General features: G+C 42.5%; 1 protein-coding gene across 1 annotated transcript in view; it reads left to right on the top strand.

Annotated features, from left to right (window-relative positions):
* The window catches only part of cps1 (carbamoyl-phosphate synthase 1), a 167,290-nt gene that overhangs the window by 26,693 nt on the left and 125,917 nt on the right, over positions 1-14,680 (top strand). The window contains exons 7-10 of the mRNA XM_062961130.1: positions 4,244-4,333; positions 5,444-5,572; positions 6,764-6,870; positions 8,050-8,191. Coding sequence (XP_062817200.1) covers positions 4,244-4,333; positions 5,444-5,572; positions 6,764-6,870; positions 8,050-8,191 — 468 coding nt within the window. The remainder of the gene's footprint in view (positions 1-4,243; positions 4,334-5,443; positions 5,573-6,763; positions 6,871-8,049; positions 8,192-14,680) is intronic.

Here is a 14,680-nt window from a genome sequence, read left to right as displayed (position 1 = left end):
ATCAAGTAGCAACGGAAATAATTTTATGGTTGGTGGTCACCACAACATGAACTGTATTGAGGGGTCACAGCATTAGGAAGGCAGAGGACCACTGTACTAGCCTATATCTGATGCTGAATCCAGCCAAGTTAAAAATGCTAAAAGCAGCAGGGCATGGGAGATAGCATGAATAAAAATTAAACCGCATCCTTTTTTTGTATACAGATGAAGTCGGCACGGAGAGAGCAAACATAATATACATCTTTGTCTGTAAAGCTCTGATTTACCCTCTGCCTCTTCCACTACTTTAGACAAGCACTTAAGTAAATAAAAGAGTTGTTTTTTCTTTGTATTTATGTTTCATATAAAATGTGTGTCGCATTTTCTGTTTCCTTGGGCTTCTATGTAAACTATGTCATGAACCTTTAGATTTCTTTGATTCTATGATCCTATCACTCCATGAAAAGTTCAGAAGTTTAAAAAGTGCTATTGCTTTACTCTATGGACCAAAATAGACATGAGAGGCAGTTATGTTTATTCCCCATCATCATCACCACTAGATTTATATCGCATCTTAGGGCCCTTCCACACAGCCATATAACCCAGAATATCAAGGCTGAAAATTCCATATTATCTGCTTTGAACTGGGATATCTGAGCCAACACTGCCATTCCAGTTCAAAGCAGAAAAGGTGAGATTTATTCAGCTGTGTGGAAGGGGCCTTGCTAAATAGAACAGATAATCAATGCTGGCTGCATTTTGTCCCTCCCTAATGAACCCGGGCAACTTGTTTTTCTTAACAGTGTACTCCACAATGCACTCTGTGTATATTCTTAGTGAACCTCACATACTCACCATGACACTCAAACCCTGGCATAGCTGAGGGATAAGTAGTATTCCGAGACTTCAACTATCTGTTGAGGTAATTATAGCATATTCCTGATCATGGCCAGGAAATGCTGCATCTTATAATAGCAGCAACAGACCACTCTCCTACTGTTGCCAACCAGAGAATGGAGTCCTAGCTATTGCTCCCAACCCAGATTTGTCAGATAATATTATTGATCTCCAACCTCCAGATATGGCCAACAATAAGGAATCTGTGGATTTATTGGATTTTAGATGGTGATCCTCAAATTGGGAACCACTTGGTTGTGGATCGTCATGCTTCTTTTCAGCAAGACTTGCATTGCTGGGCTCAGACAGTGTGGCTAGACCATAGGAGTCTAGGTTTAATAGGATGGAGAAAACTGAATAATCTCAGTTCAGCACCCCGTCAGGTCTGTTTTTCTCCTGAATAGCAGCAGTTCACCTGTGAAATGATTTAGTCAGGAGATGATGATCATCTTATCATGAAGTCTTCCAGCTGTGAAATATCTATGTGCTAAAAGAGTCTGATTAAAAGGAGGTTATTAAAAGAATGAAAATAGTTTACTCCGCTGTAGATCAGACGTGGACTTTGGGAAAGGATGCATTAAAAATTGCAGCTGTCTCAAGTTTGGTAGATTTGATGATGATGAAGAATGCTGAGTTGTTCATCGTTGGGAAGCAAATTTGCTTACACAGAAGAAGTGAAGATGCATAATATATTAAAATACAGTATGTCTCTAAGGATCCCTGACAACTTAAGTTAATTGGTCTGTAGTATACAGATATATGGCATCGACCAGAATAAACACCAAGTGTGGATCATGAAAGTTTGACATACATTGTTTAAAAAGCAAAGTCCACATCTTACAACAACATTAAACATGATTAGAAGTGTATAAAGTCATGGATGATGTGTAGAATAGAGTAGAACATAAAGAACTTGAGGTTAATGGATGGTTGATTCAGAATAGACCACATTTTTTTTTAGACAACACTCATTTCACAAGATGACAATCCCCAATCCCCAAATGTTCACTGGCATATTGATGGTCTATGTAGTCCTCATCCACAAGCTAACATGATGTATAAGCAATTTTACATTCCATCTTAAAAAGAAGGAAGGATACAAATTCAGTAAGTAAATAAAAGTGGACTTAGTTGTTTATTTTCTCAGCCATTTCTGATTCTTCGTGACCTCATGGACCAGCCCACACCAGAGCTCCCTGTCAGCCTTTGCCACCCCCAGCTCTTTCAAGGTCAAGCAGTCACTTCAAGGTTAATATCTATCCATCTTGCCCTTGGTCGGCTCCTCTTCCTTTTTCCTTCCATTTTCCCCAGCATCATTGTCTTCTCCAAGCTATCTTGTCTTCTCATTATGTGGCCAAAGTATTTCATCTTTGCCTCTAATATCCTTCCCTCCAGTGAGCAGTCGGGCATTATTTCCTGGAGTATGGACTGGTTAGATCTTCTTGCGGTCCAAGGCACTCTCAGGATTTTCCTCCAACACCACAGTTCAAAACAGTCTATCTTCCTTTGCTCAGCCTTTCTTATGGAAGGGTTAGGGTAAGTGGTAAATGATAGACTAACTTAGAATATTTGGTTCAGATTCCCAGCCAACTTTATTTTGTACTGGAACAGACTGGATCTGATTATACTCAAACCAGAATCAGAAACTTCATGGTTCCCCAGTGAAAACTGAAAGACATCTGCAATGTTTTTACTTTTTGATGAAACTAGATGAAATGTTTAAATTTAGTTATCCCTTTAAGCATGTTGAACCAGACTGATAGATACAGTGGACTGGGTTCAACAGTAGTCTTTGGGGGTTTCAAAAATGGATTTGTTTATTCATTTGGGATTTTGAAGGGTGGGGTTAATCGAGGAAATCCTTATGAATGAGAGAAACACAATAGTGGTCTCTGAAAGGAAGAATTCTGTAGAGATCTTTGTAATAGGCATCTTTCAATGTATTTTGTGCTAGGCACCTTTAAAATTAAGGGGGAAAAGTCTAATTCTTTCCTCTCCAAGTTAGTGAGAAATGTGGATACAGTGAAAAGGTGCTCCCCAATAAGAAATTGCAAAACCTCAGATCCAAAAAAACAGAAATTTGAGGAGTTTGACTTTGTTTTGTTTTCTGCTCAGCTGGCAGCTCTAAAGTCAGGAGAAACTGTCATGCTTTTCTTTTCCTTGATGGAAAAAATGACTGACACTTTGTGGAAAAAATACACTGCAGAGCTTGTGCACTCTACATGGTACAAAGTGAACTGCAAAGAGTGGGCAGACTTTGGGGCTTCAATTGTCACCTTCAACATCTGATGGGTTGTTGGAAGCTGTAGATATGTGTGTCCTCTACAGTTGTCTATTAACTGGCATTAACTTTGCTTTTATTCCAGAAAAATGTAAGCTTCCCCCAAGTAACTATCCTAAAGAACTACCCCAACAATTTTCTGTAGGGATTAGGAAAAAGATAAATTCCTTGCTGAAATGGTGTGTGAGAGAGTGAGAGGCAGAGCCTACCTTTCATACAGCAGCCTGGCAATATCAGGCAAGGTTTGCTGAGGTGGAGTGACAACAAACCTGCAATCATGATCTATGGTTCCTGTTGCTGTGTGAAGTGCCAAACACTCACAGAAAGTTCTAGAGGTGTTCTAATCAGTTGAACAGAGATGCAGATATTTTTTGAGGGTGTCTTTACTTGCCTCTCTCTAATTTAGTGGCTCCCAACCTGTGCATCTTCACTGTTACAACACGGTTATAATGAGAGTGACCTGTCTCGCAAAGCCCTCTTATAGTGCCAAGGCAATGGGGGTGTCGCAAGGGCAGAGGCTGAGTATCCAAAAAAATCACGACAACAAGCTTCCAGATTGCTTCTTCTCCTCCTCCTCCCTCCCCCTGAGTGAAGCTGTTCCATGTGTTGCCTGGAAAGGGTGAGGGTGCCTTGGTGTCTTTGTTTTTAGGCTTGTTCCTAATCCAGCTTCTGTCAACCTGCTAATGTTTGAAAACATGCAAATGTGAGAAGATCAATAGGTACCGACAGGAAGGTAATGATGCTCCAGCACATGACCTTGCAGGTGTCTACGGACAATGCCAGCTCTTCGGCTTAGGAATGAAGATAACTAGTCTTACTATCAGGGGAAAACCTTTACCTTACCCGCTGGGGTTTTTTGGGGTGCTGATTCAGCACCCCCAAATAACCAAAGCGAATCTAAAGTTGACCACAAACTGATTTGTCACCCTTTTGGTACAAATGTTGGAGAGTGGTCCCTGGTGAAAGTGATCCCTGATCAAAAAAGGTTGGGAACTACTGTTCTAATTCAAGTGTCACAGCACAAGTAATAAAGACCTGAACTACTTGTCACTATGTATTTCTCCTTTTCTCTTAACATCTCAACAGGAAGTCAAAGTATATGGCAAAGGCAACCCACTGAAAGTTGTTGCTGTGGACTGTGGACTCAAGCACAATGCGATTCGTTTGCTGGTAAAGGTAAATAAAATATGGCCTTTTTCGTTGCATTTAATAAATTAGTTTGAAATGTGATGAGCTAAACTGAAACATATGCTAACCTTTCAGCAAATTTCCTTTGCTAACCTTTCAGCAAATAGTTGAACAACAGCAATATTGGTGCCACTGATTTTTTTCAGTCAATTTTAAAAAACTGATCCAAGAATGATGGAAATGCAATGCAACGATGGGAGAGTCATGGTGTCACATGATAAGGAAAAATCAAACATTCAACTAGTTCAATGCAATCCTGCAACAAAAGTATCATGTGATAAATATCTCAACCTGGTCTAACTTAACTAGATTGTTGTGAGAGTAGACTAAGGGAAGAAGACCCACAAGCTGATGAAAAATGTGTGTGTTAGAGAGGGCACAAATGTAATTAGTGAACGAATCAATCGATGGAACACAATCTCCTATAAGTGTTTTATCAATGACCACATGGAACTTCCTGATTCAGGGAAACTTATTTCTGGTTGTTGTTGGAACAAGTCTTTTCTTAAGTTCATGAGTGTTAAGGAGAGCATGGATTTGGACTTTTTTCTCTCATACTCTGATATTAAAGCAGCTTATAAAAGTTTAAAAGATTACAGTTTAAAAATTCATCATCAAAAGGGTAAAACATAATTAAACTATCAATAGAATTAGAAACAATTAAACATACAGCCATTTTTAAAAAAGCAACATTCAGAAAGTCCCTTTCTTTCTTTGTCATCGGTCAATACAAAAGGATCTTCATCTGCCTACAAAAAAATAGCAAGGATGGCACCAGTCCAACCTTTCTAATAGAAAGTTTTAGCATTTGGGATGAACAATAGAGAAACCTTGATATAATTGTGAGGGTCAGAGAGGAAAGATCACAAAATCCAGACAGGGTCATAAAGAAGAATGTAGTCCATCAGTTAACCTGGACAGTTAACCTTATTAGTATATTCCTCTCCCTCTTCCCACTGTATTGTCATAACAACATCATAAGTTGGAATGGCTATGGTTACCCAATGAAATCCTGTTAGGCTCTACTGGACAGTTTTAAAAAGTCGAGTTTTGTTTCCTAATCCTTTTTTCATCCTTTTCTTTTTGTTTCCTTGCCAGAGAGGTGCTGAAGTACATCTGGTTCCCTGGAATCATGATTTTACTGGAATGGATTATGATGGACTTTTCATTTCTGGTGGCCCTGGTGATCCAGTCCAAGCACAAGAGCTAATTGAGAATGTCAGGAAGGTAGAAGATAATTATTGGTCATATCAGTCTCTTGCTTGGGGTATGATTTTCCTACATCTCCTGCATGGTATTGCAGTCATTCATATTCTGAACTTGTGTCGTTCCTTGGTCAGGATCCAATGATGGACATCCACCGTCAAAAGGAGCCCCACCAGTGGATTCAGGAAGGAGACTTTCTGTTGTCTCCACAGTCCTTGTGAATTATACTCCAGAGGGTTAGACTTTAGAATCAGTGACTCCTGGGGAAGAAGGGGAAAGAAATAGGAGAAGACCTGTTGCAGTGAGAGAGTCACCTCCTCTTGCATCTGCTGAAGAGATATCGTTCAGATACAGTGCAGCACTGGTTTCTTTGTCCCTTTGAATTTCTACTCTCACAAACTAGAACTTGTGGAGGGAGAGATCCAGTCTATTTTATAGTAGGATTGCTTGCCAGGTCACTTACAGAATCTCTTATGTTTTCAGTAGAAAAGTGAATCCAACATCACAAATGCAGATTTTCCTACTGCTTTTTATGACAAAAAATTGCACAGCTAGGAATTTTTTTTTTTAAAAAAAGAGAAAGGCTTCTAATCTTGTTTTAAACAAAGAATTAGTACATTTAAAATCAATATAAAATATCAAATGTCTACTGTTCCATTATCTGGGCAGACTTCAAAAGGGGGCCTAGACAGAGAAGGATAGTCCGTTTTTAGGGGAGGCAACACAAACCAGCATGACCAGACAAACTGTGAATCCTATCAAGAATTTATTGTTACTACCACTATTTCCATGTACAACAATGTATGGTATGTACATTTATTGATCCTGTATCCTCTGGTGTTCTGTTTGGCAGGCATGCTTCCAAACAAAAACTTTGCTAGGTCTTACTTTCGGGGGAGGCCTTATATTTAGCAATTCAGCAAAACCTCTACTAGGTCTTATTTTCTGGGGATGTCTTATTTTAGGGGAAGCAGGGTATGACAGTGACATGGGTGGGGGGAATAACCAGGAAAACATGGCTTAACTCCTTCAACCCCCTTTCTCCCATAAAATGGACTATTCTTCTCTGTCTAACACCCCCTGGTGGCCTCCGCCAGGATAATGGAACAGTACCAATAAAAGTAATCAAAAGGATAGCAGTTTCATTTGTGCAGATAAAGACTTCTTTGTGCAGAACCAAACAGTTATTGATAGGAATTCTTTGCCTTTCAGGTCCTAGAGAATAATCGCCAGGAGCCTTTGTTTGGAATCAGTTTGGGGAGTCTTATTACTGGCCTAGCAGCTGGGGCTTCCTCCTACAAAATGCCTATGGCCAACAGGTACGTGACCCTTCTGCTTTATATAAATCTCCTTTCTGAACAGACAATGCAATAATGAAGAGATTGTTTCTTTTTCATATCAGGCCAATTTTTTTCAAATCCATGTGTAGCACAGGGGGGAAAGGTATGCCTGTCACTACCATTTTTACTAGCAATAAACTTGCTTGTCCCAGCAAGACTAAACCTGACCAGGTAGTGATTGGGCCATGACAATGGAACTGTGACCAGTTCCTCCACACCACCATTACTATCATTCCATCTAGCACAGAAAACAAGTTCCAAAGTGTGTCCAGCAGCATAGGGTAGGGCAAGACACCATCTGGGACAGACCCATGGTTATCATGGAGGCCATGAAGTCCTGAGCCACTTCCGACAAGGCAGTCTCAGCATTGATGTTGAAGTCTCCCAGCAGTATTCGCCGCTGAGACTCCAACGCCAACCAGGAGACCACTCCGGCTAGCTCAGGAAGGGAGACTATTGAGCAGTAGGGTGGGTGGTATTGTGTTCTGGTTACCTACCTTTAGGTAAACACACTCGAATGCTGTTGACTGTGGGATGGGTAACCTGTTCAGGGGAATGGAATCACAATAGATCACTGCAACTCCACCTCCTTGCCCCCTAGGCCTTGCCTGCTGCTACACAGAGAATCCTGGTGGGCAGAACTGAGAACCTACCCCCTCCCCTGGCCCGGTCTCATCCAGCCACGTCTCTGTGATACAGACCAGGTCAGCCTGCTCATCCAGAATTAAGTCTTGGATGGCAGTTGTTTTTCCATTAAGTCCTGGATGGTAGTTGTTGGTGTTAAGTCATGGATGGTATTAACTCTACAGTGCAAATGTGCCATTTGTGCTTACCAAAAAGTGTGAACTTGGCCTATCACAGAGATTTGTGGTCTAAGCAAACATGATTTGAACCATCACTAAACATAAATCAAGGCACGGAATATGCTGCCTCAAAACTAAAATGTTCTTGTTTGATTTGAAGAAGTAATTTAACTTTAGCCCTAATCTTTGCTTTATCTAAACACAGTATGATACCGAAATGTACAGTGTGTTCCTTTATTTTTTGCCCTTCTATATTATTCATTGTTGTCTGTTTCCCTTGCCCTTCACATACTCCCATTCCCTCCCCAAAACACCCTTTCCTTCCATCTCACTCTATTCACCTGTCTCTTTTTAGAGGACAGAACCAACCAGTTGTAAATATGATAAATGGACAGGCTTTCATTACTGCTCAGAATCATGGCTATGCAATTGACAGCGACACCCTCCCTTCTGACTGGAAGCCTCTATTTGTGAATGCGAATGATCAGACAAATGAGGTAAAACTCCTTCTCTCTGGGTACCTGTGAAGAATTTGATGAGACAGGGAAGATGAACTATACCCTGCTCAGGTGCTTGCAAATAATGTGCCTGCATCTGCTTTGCTTACAATCTAGAATGTCAACTCCATGAATTCTTATGTGTGCTCCACACACACATGCAGACCATGAATATTTTTTGGATGACTTCCTGGATTTATTCCATACAGGAATATCCCAGGAGTACTTCATTTTATAGGGAAGGAGTAGAAGGAGGGAAACCATGTCCCCCATTTTCACTGGTTACCCCCTCTCCTCACTTTCCATATCATAAATGAGGGTTGTTTCTATGATGCCCACATAGTGGTGGTAGTGGGGGGAGGGGGATAACAGGAAAACAAAGTAATAGGGTTTTACTCCTTCAACCCACCCACCACCCCCATAAAATGGACCATTCCCCTCTCTCTAGCGCCTCCTAGTGGCCTCCACCTGGATAACAAAACAGTACTTAACATATTGTGATGTTCCACTAATGTTAACCCTGCAGACTATTATAATTCTTCAGCATGGTTTCTGTGAAATTCGCACCTGTAGTATTTCCTGTGTCCATGCAGCTGTTTCGGATTGTTCTAAAAAGCTTGTTCAATTAGGGACTCCAGCCCTGCCCATCCCCAGCAATGATATAATTGGGTAGCAGGGCTTGAGCCCTCAGTTCTCTTTGCCCATGAAAACAGTAACAACTAGGTGTTCTCTACTCCTCTAAAGACTATTGGTTTGACTCAAAGACTCCGGTTTGACTACTCTAATGGACTGCGACTCCAACTTGTGTTATAGGACCTTTGTTTATCATATTCAGGCCAGTATGGCATTTTCCTCAACTTTAAAATGTATGCCCCCTGGGGGGAAGTTGCTCCAGGGTGATTCCCACCCCCTTTGTGTTTCTTGCTGGTGGGACAACAAACCCACTCCCTCCCTCCCAGCTGCCACATCATTTGAAACGCAGGCTTCTTTGCCCTTGGCAGCAGGCAATAACTTAGCTTCTTTTTCTTCTGTACCCCTCACTCAGAAAGCAGGAGGAAAGAAAACATTTAAATAGTCTACTGCCCCTCCAGATAACCAGGAAGGAGAGAGCCTGCTCCGGCGAAATGCCGCTGCAAAACTAAGTGACTTGGCACCAGTAGCACTGTTTTGGGGCACGGCCTAGCCTCTCAGCTGCTTCTGTCTTCAGAGGACAGGCTGCTTGCACTGTCCATACTTTCCTCAATGCACTTACCCCAGCAGGCAGTGGATGCTGTAGTGATCCCTTCTATGCTTTTGCCCCCCTAAGGAGAGGGGAGGCTCAGGGCAGTCATGCCGCCTGTGTGAGTGATGGTTAGCCAAAATCTTGGGGCTCAGCCCATGGAGGATGACCCCTTGGAAGGGCTACCAGCCTCTCTCCACATCTCGCTGCCTGGGAGCTTCAGTGATGGCTCAGAATGCAAGCATTATGCCTTCTGGCCCCCTTTATGCCACTTGGCCCATGCCTCAACAGGTAGGAAGATACTATTTTGCTCAGGCACCATCTGTGCCCTCCTTTCCTTCTCAAGGATTTGAAAGCTTTTTTTTTGTTTTTGTTTTTGTTTTCAGGGTTTTAATAATATTTCCCCCCAAACCATCCTAGTCCTTCCTCTCAGCTGCAACCAGCCAATGAGTCTGATTAGATTCTGATTCCTCTGAGGAACAGGTGTTTCCTACTCTTGAGGAGAACTCCCAGTTTCCACAGGAGATGAGTCACTTTTCCCCCCTCTTTAATTGCACATTTAACTCATTTCATACAGTTGCCTTTTGTCTCTTCTTCTGATGCACCAGTAGAAAATCTGCTTTTGCTGGCTGAGCAACAGCAGGAACAAGTTCTAAGTACGCTTCTTTCAGTGCTTTCATACTTGCAAAGAGGGAGTGGTTAGTTAAGCCTAAGAAGCCTCAGGCCAGCCTGCTAGACAGAGAAGGAAAAAAATGGACGCCTGTGGGAAGATAATTCACACTTCCACAAGCCTGTTCACGTGCATGGCTCACTACCAAATATATACCAAGCATTCCTATGGGATAACTGAACACCTTATTTAGATTTTCTTCCCCTAGAACATCAGCAGATTCCAAGGGCTTCCCATCAGGAAGCTGTCATCTTAGCCTCTCATCCAAAAGACATGGCTAAGCACAGCACCGATAAAGCAGGCAAGATGTTTGCAGTCTATATGGCTATCCGCCACCACGCTTGGCTAAGATCTTCTGAAGAAGGTAGAGCCATGGTGGTGGAACTGCCATAGACAGTCTGTTTCATTCAGACCCTCAGCTGAAATGTATGCACAAGATCCAGCAGGAGGCTTCTAAGTTTGGTTTTTCACTTTAACCCTTTTTCCAGCCTAGACTTAGGTGACCAGCCCTTCAGCTCAACTATCACCAACCTCCTTGGCCTGTCCCCTTTAGGCTTCAGTAGGGCCAGAATCCTAGGGTTTCTCTGACTGGAAGACATCATTTCTCCACTAGGAGACACCAGCAGAATAAAGGGAAGTACCAAGATCAGGGCCGCTGCCACTTTTAGCACTTACATCTCTCGTCCCCTTGATGATGGTATTCTTCCTTTCACACAGGGTGAGGGTTACACTTCTTTAATAGCCTCCAACCCTTCGGCTCCTATTTTTGGAGCTTGACTAGCGTCATTTTAGATGCATGGGATCAGATCACTTCTGCCTCATGGATGTTGGAGATTATAGAGCATGGTTATGCTATTGAACTCCTTGAAATGCCCCCAGTAGACTGTACGGGCCACTCCTTTTTCTCCTGTGTTATGGCAGGCGGTAATTACTTTGCTTCAGAAAGGAGCAGTAGCTCCTTTACATCCTTTTTTGTTTCCTTTTCCCTTTTTCCCAAATACTTTTTGGTTCTCAAGAAAGGCAGTAGGCTTTGGCCCATTTTGGACCTTAGAAGACTTAATGCATATATTGCATACCACAAATTTCAGATAGTGTCATTACCAACCATCCTCACTCTGTTATGTAGTGGCACATGGTTCACCAGCACTGATTTGAAGGATGCCTATTTTCATGTGGTGATTAGATTATGAGACTGTAGTTTTTTGTTATTTATTATTTTACTAACAGGCCTTTCATTTCAAGTTCTTCCTTTTGGTATCTCTACAACTCCATAGGTGTTTACTAAGGTAAGCGCTGTGGTGGCAGTTCATCTTTGGGTGCGTGGGGTAGTAGTTTACCCCTATATTGATGACTGGTTGTTGGTGGCACAGTTCTGTGAACCTCTACAAAGGAACATTAGTTTACTCTGTCTTTACTGCAGAAGTTGGCCATAGGAAAAATCTCAAACAACCTAATTCATTGCGGCCATATTGGACTCCAGGCATGCAGAGGCCTACTTTCCAGAAGACAGGTTCTGTAATCTCTGAGCATTACCTCTTTGAGTCTGACAGAAGCCTTATATCTGTGCCATGGATGTTCAGTGCCCCTTGGGACACCTGGCCTCCACCATGGCTGTCACTCTTTTCTCCCGTTTGTGTCTTCAGCCCCTCCAGAATTGGTTTCATTGGACATTCCAGCACATGCAAGATGGCCCAAACAAACATCTTGTCGTCTCTTTAGCTATTCACAGGTCTCTCAACTGGTAACTCCAATATGTGTGTGGGCGTACCCTTTCATCTTCTGAGATCCTCAATGATATAGCAACAGCTTCTCTATCAGGATGGGGAGCTCACCTTGAGGGTCACACGACCCATGATCTTTGGTCGGCCATAGAGGGTGCACAACACATTAACTATCTGGAGTTACTTGCAGTAGAAAAGGTAATGCACTCTTTCTGTCATTTGCTTAAGACCGTATCATTCAGCATACCACCACCAACACTACAGTGGTATTCTATATCAACAAACAGGGCGGGATATGCTCTTTTGCTTTGCTTGCCCTCACCTGGTATATATAGCCTGGGACTGGTATATATAGCCAACAACATCACCATCAGTGCCATTCATGTTCCAGGCATTGAGAACTCTCTTGCCAGCTCTCTCAATCAGACAACTTATGCCAACCATGAATGGTTCCTTCAGCCTTCTCAGGCTTGAGCTCTTTTTTTCAAATGGCAAGCTCTCCTTGTGGACTTGTTTACCTACCCCCTCAACACAAAATGTCAGCGTTTTTTTGGTGCACGTCTTCATTGTCATCACCAGAAGGATGTTTAGGGGATGCCTTCCTTCTGGATTGGACTTCAACCCTCCTTTACATCTTTCCATCCCTACCACTCTAATGCAGAGTGATTGCACGTCTTTAGGCAGAAAGAATCAACTGCATTTTGATCACCTTGTGGTGGCCTCAACAGCCACTCTTCAACTAGCCAGCTGACAACTACGTTTGGTTGCCAATCAGATCAGACTTTTTGACCTTAGTCAACATCATAATCCTGTACTCTCAAATCAGATACTTACTGTTGATGTCATCGCAAATCTAATCTTGGGCTTCTCTCAACTATTAAGAGACATCTTGGACCTTCTTGCTCTTAGGCCTGCCACCAGGCATTCCTATCTTTACAAGTAGCGTCGATTTTGCACCTTTGCACAATCATCAGGGGGTTGAACCTCTGTCTGCACCCACTCCTGTGTTACTTCACTTTTTGCTTTCACTGTCTGACTCTGGATATCATTATCATCTATAAAAGTTTATCTTGTAGCTATAGCTTCCTTCAGAAGAGAACATTCTCTTCCCTCTCCCTTTTCTGACCCTCTTGTCAAGAGGTTCTTACAGGGACTCAGGAATTTTTGGGCACAGGTACAGCCTGTGCCTCCTTCCTAGAAACTGGAGGTTTTCTTTCAGCTCTTTCAAAGCCACCATTTGAACCAATGGCTATTCCCGACTTATCCCATATCTCCTGGAAGACTGCCTTTTTGGTAGCCATCACTTCCTGCTGTCATACGAGTGAGCTCATGGCCCTTCAGGTCTTTGACCCTTATCTTAGATTCCATAAGGATAAAGTGGTATTCCATACTGACATGTCGTTTCTACCAAAGGTAGCATCACAATTTCACATGTCTCAAGACATTGTTCTGCCCACTTTATTTACAGACTCCGCTATGCCTCTTGAGAGTTCTCTATAACTCCTTGATGTGTGCAGGGCCCTTTTTTACACACACTGCACCGCTCCACTGCGGAAGTCACCAAGACGTTTTGTCCAATTTCAGAAAGACACCATGGACCTTCCTGTATCGGAGTTTGGCATCATGGATTGTCTTCACTGTCTGGCAATCTGTTGGCAGGACTGGACATACCTGTTCAGATCCATGCACATTCCACTCGAGCAGTGGCTACATCTATGGCATTCTTGCATGGAGTGCCACTGGATTCATTTATCGGATGGCCTTTTGGTTGACACCGCACATTTTCATCTCCTATTACAAACTGGATTTGGCCGCCACAAAACATGTGGCTTTTGGGAGAGCAATTCTTTTTTCTGCACTGGCATGACACCTACCATCTGTGGGACAGCTTGCTAGTCTACTGCAGGTGTGGATTTCACAGAAACCACGCTAAAGAAAGTAAGTTTGCTTACCTGGGCTGTGGCGCAAGCTGGTGAGCAGCCAGCTGCAGCCAGCTGAGACCAATCACTCTGACCAAGAAGTCATGAGTTCGAGGCCAGCTCAGAGCCTGCATTTGTCTTCTGTCTTTGTTCTATGTCAAGGCATTGAATGTTTGCCTTATATGTGTAATGTGATCTGCCCTGAGTCCCCTTCGGGGTGAGAAGGGCGGAATATAAATACTGTAAATAAATAAATAAATAAATAAATAAATACCTGTAACCATGTTTCTTCAAGTGGTTATCTGTGAAATTTGCACAACCTGCCCATCTTCCCCACATTCTGTCGTGCCTTCATTCGTGACTGCTGCTTTGAGGAACTGAGGGCTCAAACCATGCTGCCTGATTATATCATTGCTGGGGAAGGGCGGAGCTGGAGTCCCTTATTGAACACACTTTTTAGAACAATCTGAAACAGCTGCGTGGATGCAGGAAGTACCACAGGTGCGAATTTCACAAATAACCACTCGAAGAAACACAGCTACAGGTAAGCAAGCTTATTTTATTGCTTGTGTTAACTTATGCACTGCTGGGCCCCTGTCCTTCAGGAATTCATGGTTATGTAGCATGTATGGCAGTGACAGTTTCCTTTATTGTACATCACCTCATAGAAACTAAGAATTTTTCCTAGGTACAAAATCTGTCACTCTTGCTTCCTTTTTTCTCACTTAACTTTGCATATGCTCACATGATGCCAGAAATGTAATATAGAAACAATTGCACCATGAATGTATCCTCAGATTGATGGGGACACAGATATGGACATACAAAGAGCATCGTTGGCTTGAATTTATATCACAATACTCTGAGTCCTTCAGTACTGCCTGGATAAGTGAGCAAATCATTACTGCTCTGTTCCTTCTTTCTTGGCTTCTTCCCAGCACAGTCATGTTCCTATAGGAA

Source organism: Anolis carolinensis, chromosome 1 (genome assembly GCF_035594765.1).
Source record: "Anolis carolinensis isolate JA03-04 chromosome 1, rAnoCar3.1.pri, whole genome shotgun sequence".
Classification (NCBI taxonomy): Eukaryota; Metazoa; Chordata; class Lepidosauria; order Squamata; family Dactyloidae; genus Anolis; species Anolis carolinensis.
This window is presented reverse-complemented; position numbering and strand designations above follow the sequence as displayed.